The sequence below is a fragment of the Apodemus sylvaticus genome, chromosome 2, assembly GCF_947179515.1.
Source record: "Apodemus sylvaticus chromosome 2, mApoSyl1.1, whole genome shotgun sequence".
In the NCBI taxonomy this organism is placed as follows: Eukaryota; Metazoa; Chordata; class Mammalia; order Rodentia; family Muridae; genus Apodemus; species Apodemus sylvaticus.
The window spans coordinates 5047477-5070749 of NC_067473.1; the positions used below are offsets into that span (position 1 = coordinate 5047477).

At 51.2% G+C, this 23273-nt stretch overlaps 1 protein-coding gene across 1 annotated transcript in view; it reads left to right on the top strand.

The window, feature by feature from the left end:
- The first annotated feature begins 6878 nt into the window (after positions 1-6878).
- The window catches only part of Smarcd3 (SWI/SNF related, matrix associated, actin dependent regulator of chromatin, subfamily d, member 3), a 30931-nt gene continuing 14536 nt past the window's right edge, over positions 6879-23273 (top strand). Inside the window, exons 1-2 of the mRNA XM_052173006.1 lie at positions 6879-6939; positions 8595-8735. Coding sequence (XP_052028966.1) covers positions 8697-8735 — 39 coding nt within the window. The 5' untranslated portion in view covers positions 6879-6939; positions 8595-8696. The remainder of the gene's footprint in view (positions 6940-8594; positions 8736-23273) is intronic.

Genomic DNA, 23273 nt, shown 5'->3' on the forward strand with positions numbered 1-23273 from the left:
TCTTTCTTTCTTTCTTTCTCTCTCTTTCTGTCTGTCTGTCTGTCTTTGTTTCATTTTTGTTTTTTGAGACAGGGTTTTTCTGTAAAGGCCCAGTTGTCTTGAAACTCACTCTATAGACCAGGTTGGCCTCAAACACACAGAGACCAGCCTGCCTCTGCCTCCCAGGTGCTGGGATTAAAGGTGTACTACCTCCCTCCCTCCTCCCTTCTTCCCTCCCTCTGAATTCTGAGTTCCGAGTTCTTTACTAAGTAGCTCCTGACTGATACAACATGATATATTTTTTTCCTCCTATGCTCTAACAAACTTCCTTTTTGTTTGTTTGGGTTTTGTTTTGTTTTGTTTTGACACAGAGTTTCTCTGTATAGCCCTCGCTGTCCTGGAATTCACTCTGTAGTGGCTGGCCTCGAACTCAGAAATCCTCCTGCCTCTGCCTCCCAAGTGTTGGGATTAAAGGCGTGCGCTACCACTGCCCAGCTCTAACAAACTTCCTATTTAATGAAAATCAATCCATTGCTTACCCAACCATCAGGTCTAGTTCTTCACTGAGCCCTGGTCTCAAAGGTACAGTTGATTGAATGGCTGTGTCTAAAAGTCTCATACTTTTCTCTTTTGCACTAGATTGTGACTTGCTGAGTCCACATTCTACAGAGCCTAGGGGGGTTCTGACTTGGGCGTGTGCTCATTCCGACATTCCTCCACTGATAACTTTCGGATCTTACTAAGCTCAGGTGGGCATATTTGCTGGAGTCTGTCCTTGGGCTCTTTTCTCTGTTCTGTTCATCCGTCTCCACCTCCTTGCCAGGCACACAGAGTTCTAAAGGTGACTGACTCTTGGGCAATGAGCATTAGCCTGGGGCAGCATGAGTCCGCCAACGGTATTCTTTTAATTTTTATTTATTATATGTGGAGAGGGCAGCTGGGGAGATGGCTCAGACATTAAACGGTAGACTCACACCAAGTGTGTGTGTTTTGTGTTCACATGATACATATATGTGCACGTGTGCCAAGTGCACTTTTGAAGGTTAGAGGACGACATTTTGGAGTTGCATAGATTCCAGGAATCTATGGGGCTCAGCTCAGTGGGGCTACATTATTCTATTATTTCAAAATTGTATCTCTTTGACTTTCCTTGTTCTTTATTTATTTTTATTTCATGTGTATGGGTGCTTTAACCTCCATGTATGTCTGCCCACCATACATGTGCCCAGTGCTCATGGGAATCAGAAGAGGGCATCAGATTCCCTGGAAGGGCCACCATGTAGGGATGGGAATTGAACCTGGGTCCTCTTGAAGAACAACAAATGCTGTTAACTGCTGAGCCGCTTCCCCCCCTTCCTCCATCTTTCATTTTAGATAATTTTCTCTATTTCTACAAAAATACTCCCTGGGATTTTGACAGAGGTAGGTAGAAGAATCAAAGATTTCAAGACCATCCTTTGCTATATAAGAGACTTGGGGGCTAGCTTGGGCTACATGAAACCCCGCCTTTAGAAAGCCTGCGTATCAGTATCAGACTGGGGACAGTCACCATGTCCCTAAAGCAGCGAGCCCTGCCGCTTTGTGGTGATGGTTTTCTTTGCTTCCTTTCCTTAGTGGCACAGAGCTGTCAACGGACAAGTCCTGTGCGGGTCCTGATGGACCTGCGTGGATGTCACCATCCTGAGCAATAAAAGGTAGAATTAACACTTCAGTGCTAGGATCCAGTTGGTCTTTCTTGAGTGTGGAAATGCAAGTGAGTTCTGCATGCTTTTATGTCCTGGGCCTTGGTGAGTTTCTCACTAGGTTCTTCTGCAGACCTACAGGGCTTTCCTGTACCACGGTGTCATGTACAGACAGGGCACTTCTGTTTCTTCTTCTTGGTCCTTGTCTTCGTCCCCTTTCCAGTCTTGTCATTGTCCCACTGCGGGCAATGCTCAGACAGAGGTAATGAAGTAGTCAGCTGTACTTTTTCTCCGTTTTCCAGAGTGGTTTTGTTTGTTTTGAGACAGGAATTCTCTATGTATCCCTGGTTGTCCTGGTACTCACTTTATAAATAACAGACTGGCCTTGAACTCACAGAAATTCGCCTGCCTCTGCCTCTCAAGTGCTGGGATTAAGGGCGTGTACCACCACCACTCATCCAGTTTTTTCTGAGTTCTTACTGTGAATGGATATTGAATTTTGTTGACTCTTTGTCCTGCATTGGTTGATGAAATCTGTTTCTTCTTAAGTTCATTAATGGGATAGGTCAAATTGAGTTTTTAAAATATCTTTTCTGTATTTGACAGTTTCATACAAGTCCACAACACATGTTCATCCTATCTATCTCCAACACCCCTTTCCATATCACTGGTTCTCTCTCTCTCTCTCTCTCTCTCTCTCTCTCTCTCTCTCTCTCTCTTTCATTCATTTAGCACGGCCTGCTGGAGTGTTCACTGTTCTTGCTGGCTTGTGCAGATGACAATGACTTCGTGGGGGCCACAAGTGCAATGGACACGTTATGCCCAGAAGACAGCACTTCCTAGCCTTGTCCTTGGCGTCTGCATCCTTTCCACCCATCTCCTGTAACGTTACCTGAGCTGGGCTAGTGGTGGTGCGCACCGCAAACTCAGGATTGAGCACTCTGTAGCCACCCACTCTCTCAGCTGTCCCACCCACTGTGGATTTCTACACTAGTGGCTGCCCATCGCAGAGGGAAGGCTCTCTGACTGAGGGGAAAGCAGTGTTAATGCAGGGACAAAAACACGGCTGCTCTGGGGCCTCGCTGGCCAACAGTCCCATGCCTGACAGCGAGATTTATATCTCACTTATATCCTCTGGGGGAAGCACTGTCCATCCAGGTAGGGTACCTGTAATCATGTGTGTATATATATCAGGCTACTGCACTTCTGGTTACTTACTAGAAATAAATGGTAAGACCCTATTTCTGAGGATACTGTACATTTAGATGCAGGTGCAGGATATAAAGAAATCAAGCTAGAACCAACTACAAAACACCTTCCTGCTGACTGACTTCCATAATGTAGCAATGTAGCAGTGTGTGTGTGTGTGTGTGTGTGTGTGTGTGAGAGTGAGTGATTTTTCAAGACAGGTTTTTTGTTTTTTGTTTGTTTTTGCATAACTCTGGCCATATTGGAAAGAACTTTCTCTATAGACCAGGCTAACCTCAAACTCAGAGATTCATCCTCCCCTGCCTCCTGATTGCTGGGGATTAAAGGCATACACCACCACACCTGACTTTCTTTTTTATTTTATTTTAAACTTAGCTTACAAAGTAGTGTAGTTTTGGTTAAGTTATCTCTACCCCCTGAACTGAGCTTTGCGTGCTGAGCCAGTCGTGCATGGCTACGGTGGACGAGTCGTACCCATCTCTCTCATCTGATAAGTTCCAAGTGGGCAGAGACACTTGGGGTTCGTTTTGTTCTGTGTGCTTTATTGCCTGACTCTAAACAACGATATTACTAATAAGGACACCACACTCTTTTATCGAATAAATAGAAGAGAGGTGGAGGCCCTTCCCAAACGATGGTGAGGTGTCTTTATGACAGGATCAGGCCAGAGGCCACAGGAGAGCCTGGTGAGTCTGGATGCCTTCAGGGAGGATTTTCATGGTCAGCCAGGACTGTGAGCTGACTTGATGGTACCCAGGAACATAAGCAAACAGAGCTAGGGATATGCAGTAGGATCTTAATCCAGGCTTAAATAAATAAATAGCAAAAGTGACACTTGCTTTGTGACCTGAAAGAGCCCCTGGAGTGCACTGTGCTACTGCATTGGACTGGCATATGGAAAAAATAAAGGATTAGCGTTGCCAGGGGCTTGGGAGTGGGAGAGAGGGATGAATATATGGAACGGGGCGGGGGAGGGGGCTGCCTTCAGTCTCTATAGGACACCACCTATGGGTGCATATCATTACACGGTTGTCAAAGCTTGTGGAACTGTTAGTGGGAGCTGGAGGCTGGGGATTGCCTCACTGGAGGAGTGTGAGACCCTGAGTTTGATCCCTAGTATGGCAAACAAAACAAAACAAAGCAAAAAAAACCAAAACAAAAACAGATCTGGAGAAGTATGCCTATGATCCTAGCACTCCGGAGATAGAGACAAGAGGGTTAGGACTTCAAGGGCATCATCTGGGGGTTTGTTTGTTTGGGTTTTTTTGTTTGTTTGTTTTTTGTTTTTTGAGACATGGTTTCTCTGTGTAGCCCTGGCTGTCCTGGAACTCACTCTGTTGACCAGGCTGGCCTCGGACTCAGAAATCCGCCTGCCTCTGCCTCCCAGAGTGCTGGGATTAAAGGTGTGTGCCACCACCGCCCAGCATCTTCTGTTATATAGCAAGTCTAAGTCCATCCTGGGCTACATAGGACCCTGTTTCAGAAGGAAGGAAGGAAGGAAGGAAGGAAGGAAGGAAGGAAGGAAGGAAGGAAGGAAGGAAGGAAGGAAGGAAGGAAAGAAGGACGGACTGCTATCGCCCAGAGGGTAGAGGTCCCTGCTACCTAGCCTGATGACTTGAGGTTGAGCCCTGCTACTGACACTGTAGGAAAGAAACTGGTTCACAGATGTTCTTTCAATGACTTCCGTCTACATACATACATGCAATGAAGCATGCATGTTAGCACACGCACACAACACACATACAGAGACAGATACATAAATAATTAATAAATAAAGTGTAAAACAGGGAAAAGTGACAAGCTGGGGCCGCTCTTTCCATCTGGAGGAGTGCCCTGCAGATGTGTAGACTGCATGTGACACACAGAAGCCTGCAAGTCACACGTGTGCTCGCACATGCCCGCACTCACAGAAGTTGGTATTCTTTACACACTATCCTGTACCTGTTGCTTTTCCCCCTTGACTTGTAGCTGAGATCCCTCTAGATCAATATATATCTCCTTATTGATATGTCCTTGGAAGGCTTTAAGTCTTCCAGGCACCTGTTCATGGCTGTCACTCTGCTGACACTATCTAATCTATTATGTGCTGATGAAATTCAGATTGTTTCCCAAGTCTTACCATAAATGCAGCATTTGGGGTACAGCGAGCCTCTATTCTAGCCAGTCCCACACTAGCCTGGTCCCCCTTAGCTGCCTCGCCCAGCACAGGCATCTCAGACATGGTGCTGGCCCTGATGCCCTGAGCCTACCTCTTATTTGATGTCAGATGCTGGGTGTGGTCAGGAAGCCCAGGCTGCCAAGCTTTATGGTGCCACTACAGAGCCCCTGTCCAGAGTGGCAGAGAGACAGAAGAGTCACTCACAGTCGAGGCTGTAAGCACGGTGGCAATCTCACTGACTTTTCTTTTTCTGGTATTGTTCCCTGCCGACTGACTGAACCAGATTCACTCTCCATCACTCATCTCTGACTGAGGCGCTTGCATGGCTTCCCTACCAGCTCTGAGGAGGACAGAGAGGGGTGCCACAGCCTGCAGACAAGGGTCAGGGGGATAAGGGCCTGTGCTGTGATCTCAGGGAGAGGCAGGAGAATCAAGAGTTCAAAAGCATACTCTGCTGCATAGCAAGAGTGAGGCCAGGCTGGACTGTGTGACATCCTCTCTCAACAAAGAAGTAGAGGGGCGGGGGAGGGGCTTCCCAGTCAGCCACTCTTACAGAAGACCCCGGTTTAGTTCCCAGGGGCGTTGTTAATTCCAGCTCTAAGGAGATCCAGCACCTTTCTGCCTTTGCAGGCAGCTAAACATGCCCACACACATACACACAAATTTCAAATAAAAGTCATCTTTTTTTAAATGATGTATTGTGGGCTGGAGAGATGGCTCAGAGGTTAAGAGCACTGACCACTCTTCCAGAGGTCCTGACTTCAAATCCCAGCAACCACATGGTGGCTCACAACCATCTGTAATGAGATCGGATGCCCTCTTCTGGAGTGTCTGAAGACAGCTACAATGTACTTACATATAATAAATAAATAATTTTTTTAAAAAAAGATATATTTTTATTATCTCTATATTTTCATAAAGCTTTAAGACAGTAAAAAGGAAAAAAGAAAGGATGGGGAAGGTCTGCCCGTGCCTGTAAGACCCCTGGGTCCCAGGGTCGGCGCAACCAGGCGGGGCTCAGGGCTTGGATCCCAAAGTGTCCTTCACTGGCAGAGTGGCAGGGTGTCTGTGGCAGGAAAACCTAAGGGAGCTGGGCAAGGCCTTGCCCTCAGCCTCCTCGGAGCGACCTGCTGTCTGCTGTCCTTGGGGGGCACTGCTCCCAGGAAGCCAGCCGGCTCACTCTGTTCAGTGGCCTCTGGTTCCTCCTCACCGGCTTCTTCCCACACTCTCTGGCTCCTGCCGAGCTCTGAACTCATTTGCTCTGCAGGTCAGAGTGTCAGATATTTTACTTAGCTGGCATCTGGTTTTCGGAGGTGGGACTCTAGGAAGACCAGGTGACCAGAGAGAGATTTGGCTGACCCTATATTCTGAAAGACCTTGATGTCTATGTCGACTAGCCAAGCTCCGCCGGAGATCTTGATTGGGTCCCGAGTGCTACAAGCGTGTCTGTCAAAGCCTTCCTCTCAGTGTGCACCGGAACACTACCTTAGGCGAGGGTATTTCCTTGGTAGGTAATATCTGCAGCACTTATGAAGCTCCTGCTGTGTGCGAGCACATAGCTGTGTGTATACACGCCCACAGTGTGGAGCTGTGTGGACACACAGAGTGCTTGCAGATATTTGTGGAAGATGGACAGGTACATTTTCAAAGATAGCTGTACTCAAGGCTTGAAGTGCATCACGGGTGGGTCTGGATCTGGCAAGGGCTTAGAGCTGAGGAGCAGACGCCCGAAGGATGGGGCAATGCTTCTTGCTCCGATCCCTAACTCATTATTAAGTGCCTAGCTCTTTGCAGACGCTCCCTGCTCCTCCCCCGCTCCAGGCTGCCGAGGCGCAGGCGCCAAGCCGAGCCTAGAGCTCCGGAGCGGAGGGCGGGCAGCCGCGCTCCGGGCCCGGGGTCCCAAGGGAGCAGGTGAGCGACCCGCACCGCGCGGCCCCCACGGCCCTAGGCGAACACGCCGCCCAGCCGCGCTGCGCCAGCGCCCCCGCCTTCCCTGCTGGCAGTGCTGCCTCGCCTCTGCTGGCATCCCCCTCCTCCCTCTGCCTGGCATCCCTTCTCTTCCCTGCCTGGCATCCCTCCTTCTGCTCCCTGGCATCCCTCCTCCCCTTGCCTGGCATCCCTCCTCCTCCTGCTGGCATTCCTTTTCCTCTTTCTGCCCGGCATTCCTCTTCCTGCTGCCTGGCATCCCTCCTCCCTCTACCTGGCATCCCTCCTCCCTCTACCTGGCATCCTTGATCATCCCGCTGCCTGGCATCCTTGATCCTTCCTCTGCCTGGCACCCTTCCCTTTACCTGTCATCCCTCCTCCCTTCACCTGTCATCCCTCCTCCCCTTGACTGGCATCCCTTCCTCTACCCACCTGGCATTTACCTGCTTTCCCTTGCTTGGCATCTTCCCTTTACCTGGCCAGTCCCCTCCTCCCTATCTGGCATCCTCTTTCTCCCTTGCTGACATCTTCCCTCTCTCCCCGTGCTCCCCACCCTCCTCATTCTCTCCATTCCCTTCGCCTGGCATCCACCCTGACCTAGTACCTCTTTCTCCTGGCCCCTTCTAGCCAACTCCCATCCAGGACGACACCTCATAGCTCTCTCTTCCCACCCCAGCTTGGTACCTTCCTACACTCCCTCCACCTGCATCCCCTCCCCCATCCTTGTCTGGCACCCTGCTGCCTGGCACCTTCCCTTCCCTGTCTGGCACCACCCTCCTCCCCACTGCCTGGCACCTCCTCCCTCTTGCCTAGTGCTTTGCCCACCTGCTCTTCCTGGCAGCCTTCTCCCGCTTGCCCTGTCTGGCATCCTCTCACTCCTTCCCTACCTGGCACTGCCTCCCTGCCCACTGCCTGGCACCTTCCCAGACTGCACTCGCTACCCTCTTCCTGGACAGCCCTCTCCCATCCAGGTCGTCCCTCTGTCCCAGTGACTGCACACTGCCACCCCCAGCCTTGGGCTGCAGTCTTCTCCCTACTTTAGATTGCTACCTCGCTCCCCTTCTCCTACCACACGCCCACATCCCGCCTCAGCATCCTCAGCTGGCCACTCCATCTTGCACCCGTGTATGCTCTGCATGTTTCTGGACCTCTCTCAAACCTGCCCCGCCCACTATGATACTGTATTCTCTTGCCCCAAGTCTAAGGCCTCTCTGCTCTTCCCAGGAGGGAGTGGCCACTGGATAGGGAGGGGAGAACCCAGAAGGCAGTAAATGCAGGGGAGCCTGGAGCAGGTTGTTACCAGGGCTGCCTTAATGCTAGGAATAGTCCTGGCCAGAAGGTCTCTTCTAGCGTCAAAGTCCCATTCCTGCCCCTATGACCTGCCTACTCTGTTGGGGACAGGTCTGTGCCTGGGTTCGCAGCCCCTGGCAGAAGTTCTCTGTCATGAGCCATGTTCTTGTGCCTCAGGCACGTGCTGTGCCCTCTGGGAGTCCCCTGGCTTCAGGTTGTATTGCACTGGCCCCTTCCTCAGACCTCCCGTGGGCCTTTAAGGGTGCCTGGCTTGTAGCCTCCCCGCAGGCTCTGGAGAGCCTGCCCTGGGGCTCAGGATCCAGGCCACTCCCACAGCGTTCTCCTTTCAGATCCTCCTCAGCATGGCCCCTGGTGCCACAGGAGTGGCAGGCTCTGGGCCAGGGCACCAAGTGGGCACTGGATGACTCCTCGCTGGCAGGACCCTGCCATCTATGACTCCAGGTGTTCAGCACCCGCCCACCGTGGTACAGGTAGGTGCTTTCCTCCCTGTCAGCCCAGGGGCAGGCGCTTTGACGAAGCTGCCAGCTCAAGGCTCTGGCCGCGCTTCGCTCCCCTCCCCCACTGTCTGCCCACTGGTCCCAAGTGTCTACACAGCGTCTCTGTGCCTCTCATACAGCATGGGGCACTCTCCTGAACCTGATGACATCTACCATTTAGCACCTTCCTCCACGTCTGTGCTACCTCTTCTACGTGTCCCTGCATCGCCCTAGGAATCCCTAGGTCCTGCTTCTCAAAATCACTCTGGTCTAGGAACAAGCTGGTCTGAAACCAAGTTCATATGCCAAGGGTTTATGGATTTGATTTCCTCTGAGTCCTCACTAGCCACAGACCCTTAGATGCATGTCATCTCGCCATTCACACGTGCCTCCCAGGAACCCCAATGCTTCCTCTCACCCCGTGACCCCCATTGCCTAGAAGGAACCTGCAGGTCCTTCACATCTCTGACTCAGCAACCTCCAGACAGGCTGAGCAAAGCCCCTCAGAGGCCTCAGACAGGGTTTGTTCATGACGGACGGACGGACGGACGGACGGACGGACGGAGTGGTGGCAGCCGCCGAGCTTGGATGTGCTCTCCCCAGGAAAGGAGCACTAAGTGGCTTTGTGGAATCTCACACCAGTTTCCCCTTGTCTAGAGGGACATTCCTGAGCTTAGGAACAGAAGGCTACTTTTCACGAACCTTACTGGATATGGAAAGGGCTCAAAGAAGCACCGTAGGCGTTGTGGACCTGTAAGGAGAGGGCATCAGGAAACCCTGAGCGGTTGTAGCCTCCAGGCAGTCTTCAAAGACAGGGCTTCAGAAGGCCTGATGCTGTGGGGTATGTGTAGGCAGTGAGGCCTCTCTGGGCCTCTACTTCCTCAGAGTAGGGCAAGAAGCTACCCAGGCCTGTCCCTAATAGTCTCCCCTACTCCACCCAACCCCCACACAACTGGGCCAAGCCCCCGGCAGGGGGAGGAGGAACAGTATAGCGCTTTGCCAGCTGAGTAAGCCAAACCACATGGTGACTGTGAGCAAGTTAACCTTGAAACAAGCGTGGTGTGGGCATGCCCACATCAACACTAAAAGTCTGGGAAAGTTAGGACTTCCACTTCCTTCCCCACAGCAGCACCTCAGGTGACTCGGGGACTGTCGTTAGTGAGGATTCCCTAAGCAAACGGGTGAACAGGTGCACCCAGCAGGCTTGCCCTGGAGCAGGCTTGCCCTGGTGCAGGCTTGCCCTGGCGCAGGCTTGTTCTGGTGCAGGCTTGCCCTGGCGCAGGCTCAGGCTCCACGTCCTAAGGTTCTAGTTAGAGGAGGCTGAAAGTGGGAGATAGTGCCGTCTTTAGCAGGTGCACAGAAGCTGTCCATCCTGAGATGAGCTTCATCAAGCACGGCTCGTTAGGGGTGTACTGAGTTACGCTCCCGAGGTTCTCAGTAGCCATCAAGGACATTATCTCACTGTAAGGCTGGCCAGTGGAGGACAGACAGGACACCTGAGAGGACTGGAGTTTGGGGCAGTGATAACTGGTCCCGGGGTGGCCCGGGTCGCTGGATGATTCCAGGGAGTCAGGAGCCCCACCCAGCGCTCCTGCCTTCATTATCTGTCAGAGATGGGGTGGCCAAGTCTAGGGCTTGTTTGGTATTTGACTTGAGAATCACATGACCATGAAATCAGCCCTCGTGCTTTTGCTGGCCAGGGCATGTGCACAGCAGGCATCGGATGCTCACAGGCCCACCTGGCTTGATGGTGGGCTGTTGGGTGTGGCTGGGTGTGTGGCCTCTGCAGGCTGCTGGCCCTGAGGACTCAGTGTGCTGTTGGGAGTGTTAATGAGCTTCCAGTGGCAAGAGCAAGGAGTTGAAGGCATCACTGGGAAGTGACTTTGCTTCTGGGAGGTGGGTGAGTGAATGGCCCTGGGCTTTGGTAGGAGTCTAAGCCTCTGGAGTAAACACAGGGACCAACCTGAGGCCCCTGTTTGCCTGCTGCTCTTCTAAGACGGTGGCTCTTGTGCCCAGTATCCTTTGATGGCGAGAGGTGTGGGAGAGCGACCTGCTGTTCCCCTAAGCCATGCAACCTTGGCTGTAGCACACGCTCTGCTCCCTTCTTTCCCAGCTGTGAAACCAGTTTCCTTGTGACCTAAACTTAAATTTGAGAGTGTGCCTCCGGAGCATGGTTCTGCACATGCCTTTACTGGAATTTACAAACTTGGATCAATTCCCATTTGAACCGTTTCTCCAGACTGAAGAACATTCTGGGGCCTGGAGGGAGGAACAGCGTGCTCCTGGGGAGGGGAGGGGAGGGGAGGGGAGCAGAGGGAAGGTGCCGCAGGCAGGCGGATGGACAGACGGACATATTTTCTGCCGTGTTCCAGAAAGGGCTTGGTGAGCTTGCAAAGTCAGCGATGCAGGGAAAATTGGGACTGAGGGTCGGTGGGGAAGGGAATGCACTGTAGCCCAGGGTGAGGCTAGTGTGAACATGAACTCTGTGGTCCTGTGACTCCCGCGTCCAGACTCCCCCTTCCTTAAGCTAAAACCCGGCTACTTGATGAAACTCCTGTTATTCCAGCCCATCTCTTGTGAGTTATATAAAGAACACAGTGTAATAGAGCAAAGTCTTCAACAATGTCCCAGCAGTCTCCCAGCCCGGGGTGTGAGCTGTGTCATGCTGTCTGGCCATACAGATCTTCATGCAGCGTGCTTAACCTGAAGATAAACTTTAGAGTCCCTTAGAGCTGGGGAAATGGCTCAGAGGTTCCGAAGGGCACTTGCTGGGTTTTACTGAAGATCCCATTTTGGTTCTGTGATTCCAGCTCCAAGAGATCTTCTGCCTGCTTCTGACCACCAGGCATGCATGTGGTGCTTGGACATATCTGCAGGCAGGCAAAACAAACAAACAAAACAAAACACCAAAACAAAAAAAAAACCAAAACAACAACAAAAAAAAATGCTTGAACACATTAAAATAATTTATTATTTTTAAAATTTAGAGAAACTAGTAAAGGGATTACTTTTTTCAAGAAATAATCGTTATGTTGAGATGTGTGACTGTGAGGAGTCTGCATCCTGCAGCTTCACAGTCACACTCATTCCATGTTCAGGTACCGCCACGGGTAGAGAGCTTCCCGGTCCCTGGCGTGGGCCTGGACCACAGGGGTCGCAGGGTGTGAACCTTCTCTGCTCCCACTCTCTCTGCCTGGCTCGCCTACACATCGTCTCCTTTGAGGAGCAACTCGCTCTACCTTTCCAGAGGGAGTGCTGCCTCCTGAGCTGGCCATGGTGATGCATTCCTGTAATCCCATCCTCAGGATGCTGAGGCAGAAGGATTGTCTTAAATTCAAGGCTAGCATGGACTACTTAATAAGTTAAAGATGCACACTCACACAGGGATATCAGCTCTCCAAATGCCTTGTTTGCAAAGTGTCTTGTTTGCAGAATTGGACACAAAGCCTTTCTTCTGCAAGGACTCGACATTGCACAAAACTAAGCGGGGAGCGATGCTGTAACCTCGTGGGTTAGATAACTCTTCAGCCCTGTCCTCCACAGGTGTCATCTGTAAGGTCGCAGCCCCTGTTCACAGTGTCCGCATTGCGTCATTGGTCAACTTGGTGTTCAGCCTCTCCTGTACCCTTGGCTGGATCTTAGTCTAGTCCATCTTTATAGACAACACCTCCCAGTCTGTTGGATCTGCAGAGCGGGCGTCTCTCTTGCCTTTCATAAAGTTTCACTTTGTCTTGTTTGTGGTCCTATGAATCTTACACCACAGACAAGCGCCTCTCAGTCACATGCTCCCAAACAGCTTTCCTTCTAACCTATCCCAGAACATCACTGTGATTTTTTTTTTTTTTGGTCATCTCTTGCCTGTTTCCTCTCTTTACAACTGCCCTATCAGGCCTCTTAATTCAGAAGAAAGTGCTTAGACACCTTCTTTGAACCACAGTTCCAAGTAGCCTAGGCTGGCCTTAACTTGATGTGCATCTGAGAAGGGCCTTGACCTTCTGGGCTGCTAAGAACTACAGTCCTGTTTTAGGTAGTTCTTGGGTCTGAACCCAGAACTTTGTGCATGTTTGAAAGTGGCCTCTTCAGCATTTGAGACCCGCCAGCACCTGCCTGCTCCCTGGGCGGCAGCCGGGCCCAGGAGCAGGGCACCCAAGCACCCAGGAAGTAGAGCTCAGCAGGTGGGTGGACAGCAGCAGCCAATGTCCTTGGACTTCCTTGATTGTTTTAAAAATGTTTCCTGGTTTACTAGGCCTTGGAACACTTTGGTGTCAATGTGGTTAGATTTGCCATCACTTTTAAGACGATCACAGGGAAGCTCAGAAATCGAAGTAATTTTCCCAGTGGCTAGGGCAGGAGTCCCAGCTGGGGTGTCTCTGAAACATCCGGCCGGCTAGCAGAGTCATGCTGTGCCCAAAGCAGTGCTGGTCCTCAAGAGGACAAACAGCCACCCTTTGTGTACCCCCTCTTCACCCCAGCCTTTCCTCTTTTTCACCCAGAATTAAGGCTCAGGGTCAAAAGTTATTTACAGTCTTACACAAAGCCCTTGCCGCTGTGTTATAACCGTGGCTGGGCTCATAGGAGGATGTGGGTGGCAACCTCTAAAAGAAGGAATGGGAGGCATTATGGAGAGCAGAGAATGCGGCCCTGGAGAAGGGGCGGCCTCTCTGGAAGGGACAGCCTCTCCTCAGCTCCCTCTGCTTACGCGTTGACTTCAGTCACCAGGTTACTAAGTTTCTAAGAGATTCTAGAAATCTAACCTTTCCCATGAAATCACCCACATTTTAGGAGTGGCAAATTAAAGTTTTTAGACACAGTGTGAGGGCTGGAGAGATGGCTCCGCAGGTCAGCGATGTGATACTCCATTGTGAGTGTCATACGTAGTTCAGACCCCAGTCCTCGTGTAACAAGCCAGCTATCCCATGAATGCCGGCAACCCGAACCCCAGCTCTGAGGGTGGGTCACTGAGCCTTGCTCACTCCCAGCCTAGCCAAGGAAAATGGCGTCCCAGGTTCAGAGAGAGCCCTTGCTTCAAAGGAACAGTAGAGGAGGATGCTGGTGCTCCTCTGATCTCTGTGTACACACCTGCACACATATGCCCATGCATTCACACAGACACGCACAGATGCACATGCATGTATACATACACACTCACATACAAAAAAATAAATACTTTTTTAAAAAGAAATTGTTTGTCCAGAACAACACTGAACCCCACTTCTCCCTGCCACATCTTCTCTTCCTCAGCACAGACCCCGAATCACCCGTCTCGGGGGCTAAGCCCTGTACAGTAGTGCCTGTTTATCTGCAGGTGATTGAATGAAGCATGTCTCAGTGTGGCTCAGCTATGACACACAGGAGGGCTAGGTGGATGCAGTGGCATGCTGGTGGCTGTGTAGCCCTGTCCCTCGGCAGGGAAGTGGGTCTGTGAGCCTTCTCTGTGCCCTCTGCTGGGTACGGTGGCATAAGTAGTCCCTCCAGAACTGAGACAGGACTCGAACATCATACTGGCTGCACGTTATTATTATCAAATATGTTTGCTAAGAATAAAGATGAGCTGGGCATGGTAGTACACACCTATAATTCTATGGTGGTAGGTAGATCTCTGTTAGTGCAAAGCTAACTTGTTTATAGTTATAGGGCTAGTATAGTACGTAGCTAGGGCTGTACAGGGAATTCCTGTCAATAAGGAAAAGAAAGAAAGAAAAAGAGAAAGAGTTCAAGGTTAGCCTGGATTACAAAATAAGGTTCTGAGAATCCATATATTAAAAAATACATGTGTGAGAACACATCCTGCTGGGCAGAGAGACATCTCTACAGAGGTTTTCTTCAACTTCCATTCCTTTTCAATACCGAGTGGAAAGTCTTAGATGAGCAGTGACTTGAACGAAGGCCTGTAGCCACACTCCCCAGACAGCTGGAGATGGGGGCTGTGTCCGTTCTGGAATCCAGAGGCTCCCAGCGTTGAGTAGTGAGCTAATTCTCTGAAGATACATATTGGCAGGAATAGCCAAAGTACCCGTTTCCGAGTCCGAGGGACTGCTTTGCAGCGTGGGGTGTGTTTAGGCACAGTGCAAGGAGAAAGGGTGTGAGGTTTCAAGGCATGCGAGGATAGTGGGAGAGGGGGCCTGTGGCCGGAAGGCCTGTTCCTGTCATCTCATTGCTCCTGTGCTGACGCACTGACCCAGGCGAGAAGGGAGCATGCCCAGTTTCACGGTGAAGAAGATGAGCCACGTGACCTGACTTTTGTGGAAAGCTCAGATTCTGTCCATGTGCCGTGGTGCTGGCATGGGATGCACTACAGGAACACACGTGTCTGAGGTGTCACATCCAGAGCCTTCTAGAGAACAGACACCATGCTCAGGTCCCAGGTCAGGGTCACAAACAGACTGGCAGTGTGCCTCAGGAACCCGCCACTGGAGCGCCAAGGGACGATGTGAGTGACCTAGAACAGCACAGCAGCTGGGCCCACACAGCTTGTGGAGTCTCGCTGTGTTTCCTCACACCGCTCTGTGCACGGTGCCCTGAGCTGTTTCCCCTTTCTGTAGTGCACTAGTCACAGTGGACCGTGGCCTCCCTGTGACCCCATGGCTACTCCACAGAGTCTTTCTAAGGTCACATTCAGATGTACTAGAGATGTCCAGAATTAGGGGTTCGCCATTCAAGCCGCACAGGGGAGGGAAGTATGATGGCTGCCCTCAGGGATGGGTGTGCCTTTGGTCAGAAAGAAGATCTTGAGGCACCTCGGGGAGGTAACCGGGCTCAGGCATCCAGGGGGCAAGGCCTTGAGGGACAGGTGAACACTGCTACTGCTGAGATCCTGGCTCCAGGCCTCCTCATGTGGGGGCACGCAGACCCTTATGTGGCGCTAGTCGCTGGCATTCGGGGCTATCCCATCAGAAGAGCCCCCAGCTCAGCCACTGCAGCCAGCGTGCTGATCCCTCCAGCGGAAGTAAAGGCATGGCTCCATGGCCATCAGCGTTTGCCCACAGCATCTCCTTGTCGTGGGTGCTGAGGGGGTTGGCTCACTGAGGGCCACTCAGGAGATGACTGCCTCTTTGTGTCCTAGGAACTCCCACCATTTCCAGCCCAAGCTGTAGGCTTCCTGAAGACTGTACTGCAGACCCCCTCACCCTCGCATGCCTTGGGCTTTTGGCTGATGCTACTGCATTCTACCTCAAGCCCAGAACCATTCTGGGGCACTGCCTCAAGGCAGGAGCTGATATCAGTTCCTCTCTATGCTTGTCTTCAGGAGCGAGACTTCCGGCCCGCAGAGCTGATCATGCGGGTGAAAAAGGCCAGAGGTGACAGGGACTCAAAGAGTTTGACAGCTGGTCAAGGAAGTTGGATTCTGTTAGTGTGATGGAAGCCGCCATCAGTCTTTAAAAAGGACACACTAGTCACACCATTTAGAGTATTGATCTTGCCATGGTGTAAGACACAAATTGGAGAAAGATGAGGGTGAGGACCTGGGTCCAGGGAGGAGATGGTCATGCCACAACCAAGGGCAGCAGAGCCCATGATAGAGATGGGCTTAGAGTATCTGAAGAGACAGAACCCCAACCCTATCCTGTAGTGGGTGCGAGGGTTCGGGAGAAGAGGACCTTAGTACCCACAGAAAAACATGGGCAATGCTGGATCCCGGGCTCGCCCGAGATTGCTGGCCAGATTGCTGAGATTTCTAGTGCCTGGTAATGGCGCTAGAAGGAGGATCAACTGGACCTTCCCACAGGTAGAGCTCTGGAACTAGATACAGGGCTTCATGACTGTGTGGCATGTTGGTTAGCTGCTGCAGAGGTCACTGGCAGCAGGGGTGGGTGGGACCTGTGTGCATGCGGAGCACATGCCTGTGTGCATGCGGAACACACGCCTGTGTGCATGCGGAGCACACGCCTGTGTGCATGCAGGGTATACAGCCTCCTGTCTCTGGCTCTTACTCAAGTGAGGAATTGCAGGTTTAGCCTCAACCTTGATTTGAAGCATCAGACCCCATCCTTGGCTATTTTATTTTATTGTTTTATTTTATGAAACAGGGTCTCATGTATCCCAGACATAGAACTTGTTGTGTAGGTGATGTTAGCTTGACACATCTGATTTTCTTGCCTCTACCCCTGAGTTTGTTTGCTTGTTAACTGAATATTTGGGGACATTTTCCCTCCCTTCTCCCACTCCTGTTTGCCTGTAGCCTAAGGCTACAATACAGACTGGTGACAGTGGAGACATATAACTCAGTCACTCGCAGGAACAAAGCCCAAGACTCAACTGCCAGCACTACTTAGAACAGGCTTGACGGCATACACCTAGAATCCCAGTATTCAGGAGGTGGGTACGGAAAATCTAAAGTACAAGATTATTTGCAACCACATGGAGGTTTCTCTGCCTGCCTGGATTCCCTGAAACAAAGGAAGGAAAACTAGGGGCAGGCTCCACCCTGGCCCAGCAGAAGCCTGGCGGCAGCTGCAATTCTTACTAGGTTGGTCCTGACCAGGCTCTCTGGACACCTGCCATCAGGTTCCATCCACCATTAGCCTAAGACCCTCCGCAATAGAAAGCCTGAGCCCCAAGGTGCCTCTCCCAAAGGAAGGGTACCAGTCTCTGTGCCCTGGCAGCGTGGCACTCTGCAGCCCACGCTCACTTCACCCAATGGGGCTTCTCCCACCCCTGGCTCCTGGCTCTGCACAGGTGACCCGCGATGGCTTCTGCACCTCATCTGTCTGGGTATGGCATCCCTGTACCTCTGCAGAACTGCCCAGCCTCCTGGCACTAAGTCCTCCACCCATCTTGTCCACTCAAGGACTGTAGGGTCCCCAAGGGAATGGGGGTGCTCTTCTCACCCGTTCATAGTGTACAGAGCAGGGGAGAACTGGCTCCACAGGCCCAGCTTTCTTCAGGTGCCTCTGCTGTCAGTCCCAACTCAGGTCTCATGGCTTTGAGGTTCATGGAGAGGTTCCTGCAGAGCCAGGACATACACTTCTGTGTGGCTCCTGAGCGTTCCTTTCCTTCTCCTTCTTAAGTTGCAAGCCACTGGTTTCCCATGTTGTGACCTCTCTGCACCCGTAGCATTGTAGCACTAGGCTGTTCTCTGCTGGAATGTGTCCAGTGATTTGGGAAGAGGCCAATCTCCCCAGGGATCGCAGAGCCTAGCGTAATTAGTCATTCTGAGTAATTGCCTGGCTCTTTTCTAGGAGCCCTAGCCAATCTCTCACATGCTCCCTCCAGGGCATTTGTGTAGCATTCCCATCCTCCTCACCTCCCCAACAGCTGAAGGGGCCTGAGGGGCCACTGTGCCCTAGCAGAGGCCAGCCAGCAGCAGGACACTGGGCCTGCACTGTGAGGTGGAGGCAGCCCGGGTGACCAGTAGCACTGGGGAACTAAAAAAGTAGTTATGCATCTGGTACCGCATTGACCCACACTGTAACCTCAGAGCCTCCGTGAGCCACGACTTGGCTTCCTAGACTGTAGACAAGGAAAATGAGGCTTAGAGGTGTCAAAGAACTTGGTGCTGAGGCAGATGTGACCCCAGGATAAGACTGCAGAGCTCAGGTTCTCACCCTGAGGCAGCCCCTCCTCCCAGGAGCAGGGGACAGTGGCTGGCTAGGATTTGTCTCCAGTGTAACACCGGAGCAGGAGCCTAGTAGAAGATACATACTGGAGACCGGGGACACTTCGAGTGTGCGGCAGTATACAGAGTAGCCATCAGTCACTGTGGAGCGGGACATGCTAAAGAGGCTGTGCTTGGCATCCTGCCCCCAATGCCCATGGTGCCAAAATGGAGAAGAGAAGACGTGTTCAACAGCCTCAGGTTAGAACATCATGCCATGGTGTCTGCAGAGACCCACTCAGGACAGCACGTTAGGGACACAGAGAACGGGACAAGGCAGGGAAGGGAAGCCAAGCTGTCAAAGCCCTCACCCAAGACAGTTGATTAGCAGGTCAGAGTGTCCAAGGCCAAGACCAGTTCTAGGAGCAAGTCCTGTGTGCCTGGTACCAGAGTAAGGAGATTCAGAACCCAGTGCTGACCATGAGACCCTTGGTCCTGGACACACCACACTGTCCCTATTGCTCCAACACTACATGCTTGGTGCTTGTGCCATGTAGAACAAGAAATCTAGGAAACCATGAAGATAGCTCATTTGAGAAAGTGCTGACCATGCAGGTATGAGGATCTCAGATTGATCCCTAACTCCTGTAAAAAGCTGGGGCATCCTAGTACACACTGCAGCCCCAGTGCTGGAGAGGCAGAGCTATAGGTCCATCTCTAGGGCACGCCAGCCAGCTTAGCCTAAGCAGCAAGCTCCTGGTGATTAATAAACACAAAAATTCAAGATATATAGCTCCTGAGGAGTGACCCCTGAGGTTGACATCTGACCTCCATATGCATACACACCTGCATATACATGTGACTATATATGAACACCTGCATATACACATATACCCATGCACATAAACATACAGTATGCAATGCACGCACACGGGGAGGGGGAGACTGGGAGGGAGGAAGAGAGAGATTCGTAGTGTGTTCTGCATAACCAGCATCTTGCCATGCACATTACTTCCTGAGGGCCAGGGTAGGGCCTCTGAGGTTCCCAAGCTTATGATTAACAAGTAATTCTGGGAAGGCAGAGTGAGGTGGTGTGCCCTTCTGATGCACAGAGCCTGAGATGGGGACAGGGCATGACTGTTCATATACATGCTCCCTCACCTTACACAGATGCACACACATGTCCAGCTATAATGCAGGAAGATCCAGAGAGCAAGGAGCTTGTTACAAATTTAACCAAGATTTTTAAAATTTTTTTTTCTTTTCTTTTCTTTTTTTTTTTTTTGTTTGTTTGTTTTTTTGGTTTTTTGGATTTGTTTTTTTTTTTTTTTTTTTCGAGACAGGGTTTCTCTGTATAGCCCTGGCTGTCCTGGAACTCACTCTGTAGACCAGGCTGGCCTCGAACTCAGAAATCCACCTGTCTCTACCTCCCAAGTGCTGGGATTACAGGCATGCGCCACCACCACTCGGCTTGATTTATTTATTATTATATTTGAGTTCACTGTCACTGTCTTCAGACACACCAGAAGAGGGCATCAGATCCCATTACAGATGGTTGTGAGCCACCATGTGGGCGCTGGGACTTGAACTCAGGACCTGTGGAAGAGCAGTCAGTCAGTGCTCTTAACCACCGAGCCCTCTCTCCAGCCCTTTAATGGAGATGTTTTACATAGGAGCTAAGGAGACCCCATAAGTGTATTAATATTCCATCATCTTAGCCAACTTGGTAGTAACTCTTTGAAGATTTATATTCCCAATGTTTGAAGCAATGTGCTTGAGTTTGTGGCGAGGTATTTAAGAGACAATCAAAGGTAAATCAGCTTAAATGTACAGGTTTCCTGGAGTCTTGACTTCCTCTGTGTGTGTGTTTGTGTGTGTGTGTGTGTGTGTGTGTGTGTGTGCGTGTGTGTGTGTGTGTGTGTTGCATGTCTATGTGTTTGGTGTGCATGTATGTCTGTGGGTGTAGTATGGCTATGTGAGTAACTGAACCCACTGTTTATGCATGTGTAGAGGCAGAGGTTGGCATTGGGTGTCTTTCTCTTCTGGGCTCCACTTTATTTTTGAGGCAGAGTCTTTGTATGAACCTGAGGCTCACTGATGCCTGGACTGGCTCCAGGGATCTGTCCACCTCAGCTTCCCACATGCTGGGGTCACAGAGGTCCTTCACTGGGCCCAGATTTGTATGCATGTTCTGGGGATCTGACCCCAGGTCTTTGTTCTTCCTGGGAAGCACTTTACCCCTAAAGCCGTCTCCCATCTCCCCAGCTCTGTGATGTCCTTCATTAACAACGCAGGTGTGTGGAAAGGGCGTAATGCCCCTCTCTGCAGCTCCGGACAAGTGTGCCCTCCACAGGAGATTCTGCGGAGGCAGCTGGAGATGAGGGGCAAACCCAAGGACCTCTCTATCAGGAGATCTAGCGTGCAGCCCTGGTAAACAGCACAGTGACTTTGACATGTCACATGGCTTCTGAGAATACCATTCTCTTATCTTTAGATTACAAATCCTCTCCCGGCAGGCGCCTGAGGTATCTGTGAGGAGTAGGCAGGTCCCGGCGTGTGAAATTGTTTGGTCAACAGTAAAAAAGTCCTGTGCAAATGAAGCAGTGTTGTTATCACCAAGATAACACTGGTTCCGATAGCAACCTGGGCCAGCGTAGAAGTATACTGCAGATCCGAACTGTCTGTCGTAGGTATCCTCTTCTACAACTTTGATTGATTGCAGCCTCTGTGAAGACCAAGATACTTGAGAGTTATTAGCAAAGAAGACTGATAAACGGCTTATCTTTTGGGAGCCTGTACCCTAAATGGGTAGGGGTAGAGGGTAGGGGTGGGGAGAGAGTTAACACAGGAGGGAGGTTGTATAGACTAGGGGAGGTCTAAAATACTGTCAGGGAGACTGAGCAGAGTAAAAGCGAGGAACATGGAGGGAAGAGAGATGATGCAGGACTCTTAATTAATGTATTTACTTATAGTGGGCAGAGATGTGCATGGGCCACAGTGCACAGGTTAGGGGATAGCTCACCCTAACCAGTGTTTGTTTGCCCTCTACCACATGTGCTCTGAGGACTGAACTTACAGCTTGGGGGCCCACACTCACCCCCCTTGAATTATCTCTCCAGTGAGGTACTTCGAGTTTGTTTTATTTCATATGAGACAGGGCCCCCCTCCCAGCTGCAGCTGGCCTGGAACTAGCTGTGCAGACCAGGCTGGCCAGAAACTTGTACAAGTCAACCTGTGTCACCTCTGCCTCTGCCTCCCCAGTGAGGAGGTCCAAGCCTTGTACCTTCTTGCTCAGCCTACGGTTTGCAATAGGGAGACAGACTGGGCCTGGGTGGGAACAGATCCTGGGGGTGGGGTGGGGGGGCGTAAAAGCCCTGCACACAGCGGCTCCCCACGTAGAACAAGGAGCAAGCTGAAGTGAGGCTGAAGAGAGCCCCAAGAGCAGCCCAAGGGAAGAAGCTGGGAGCCAGAGGAGAGGCGGAGCCTGGCAGCGGGCAAGCACCCACAAAAACCGTCCCCACCCACTCCACCCGTTTGTTTGTTTTGTGTTTTGTTTGTTTGTTTTTGTTTTTTGAGACCGGGTTTTTATAGCCCTGCCTCTTCCAGAACTCACTCTGTAGACCAGGCTGGCCTCGAACTCACAGAGATCCGCTTCCCTCTGCCCCCACCGTGCTGGGATTAGAGGTGTGTGCCACCACCCAGCCAGCTTGATTTCTAAATCAACAGTGGTTTTTACTGATGGGTGACAGCCTCTTATTCCTGAATATCATAAAACTGAACAAGTAGAGCCGCTGCAGCTGCAGGAGAGCCGGAGTCTCCCCGTTTTGCATCCTTCCCGTGTGTACATACAAGCACAAAAGCAGCTTGCAGTGTTGAGTGCCTGTCTTGGGGACCCCTCTGAGTGCAGTGTCTGGAGCAGGCTGGGAAGCTGACCTGACTCAGAGGATAGGAGCAGAAAGGGGAAATGGTTGGATTCCAGAGCCAGAGCCAGGGGAATAGAATACTTCTTCAGATTGGATGTGGGTATGAGAGAAAGGTAAGGTTTTAGGATGGCTCCTAAAGTGGGGACCTGGGCCACTGGAGGATACAAAGAGCAGAGAATGAGGTAGATGCGTGGGATTAAGTTTGAGCAGTCTGTTAGAGATCGGAATGGAAATGCTAAGCCAACAATCAGAGGAGGCTGGAGCCTGGGAGAAAGGCCTGGGTTGTGGGAATCTTCAGGAGGACAACGCAGGGTACCAGCGAGAACAGACCTCAGGAGGCTGTGGTACCTGTGGCAAGACCTGATGGAGGACCACAGGAGCTGAACCCTTTCGAGGTGCTTCAATATGGAGGGGGAACATGAGGAGCAGGACAGATGAGGAGGAGTATCTGGGAGGCAGGACAGCAGAGAAGGAAACAGATTCCTTGGTCAAGCATTATAGTCTGCTAAGCAATACGAGGCCTAGGGGTCAATGGTGGTACTGGGGCAATGTGGAGACCAGCGGAGTCCCTGGTGGGACATTCTCAGTGGGGTGTTTATCCACTGGAACCTGAGTTCAAGATGAAGTGAATATAGCAAATGCAGACATGCTCTGGAGAAGTCTTATTGCAACTGGGAGAAGTGGGGTGAGCAGAGTCCTTTGCAGATGGGGAAACAATTCTATGTGTGTGCTGGCAAGAAGAGTTCAGTAGAGATAGATCATTGATGGGAGATGGATCATTGATGGGAGATGGATCATTGAGGGGAGATGGATCATTGATGGGACATGGAGGAGGGAAGATAGTCAAGGGGTAGATCAAGAAAGGTCAAAGGTCAATAAATACAGAATAAAGTTGACCTGGGCGTGGCATGTTTAACATACATAAGGCCCTGGTTCAGTTCTCGTCAGTCTGCACCTTTCCTGTATTCCCAGAGTTCGCTGGAGGGAGAGTGGGACACCAGACAGCATTCTGTCTAGAGATGAGGACAGCTCTTTCTCCCAGGGAAGACACAGGCATGCCTAGGGACACAGTGT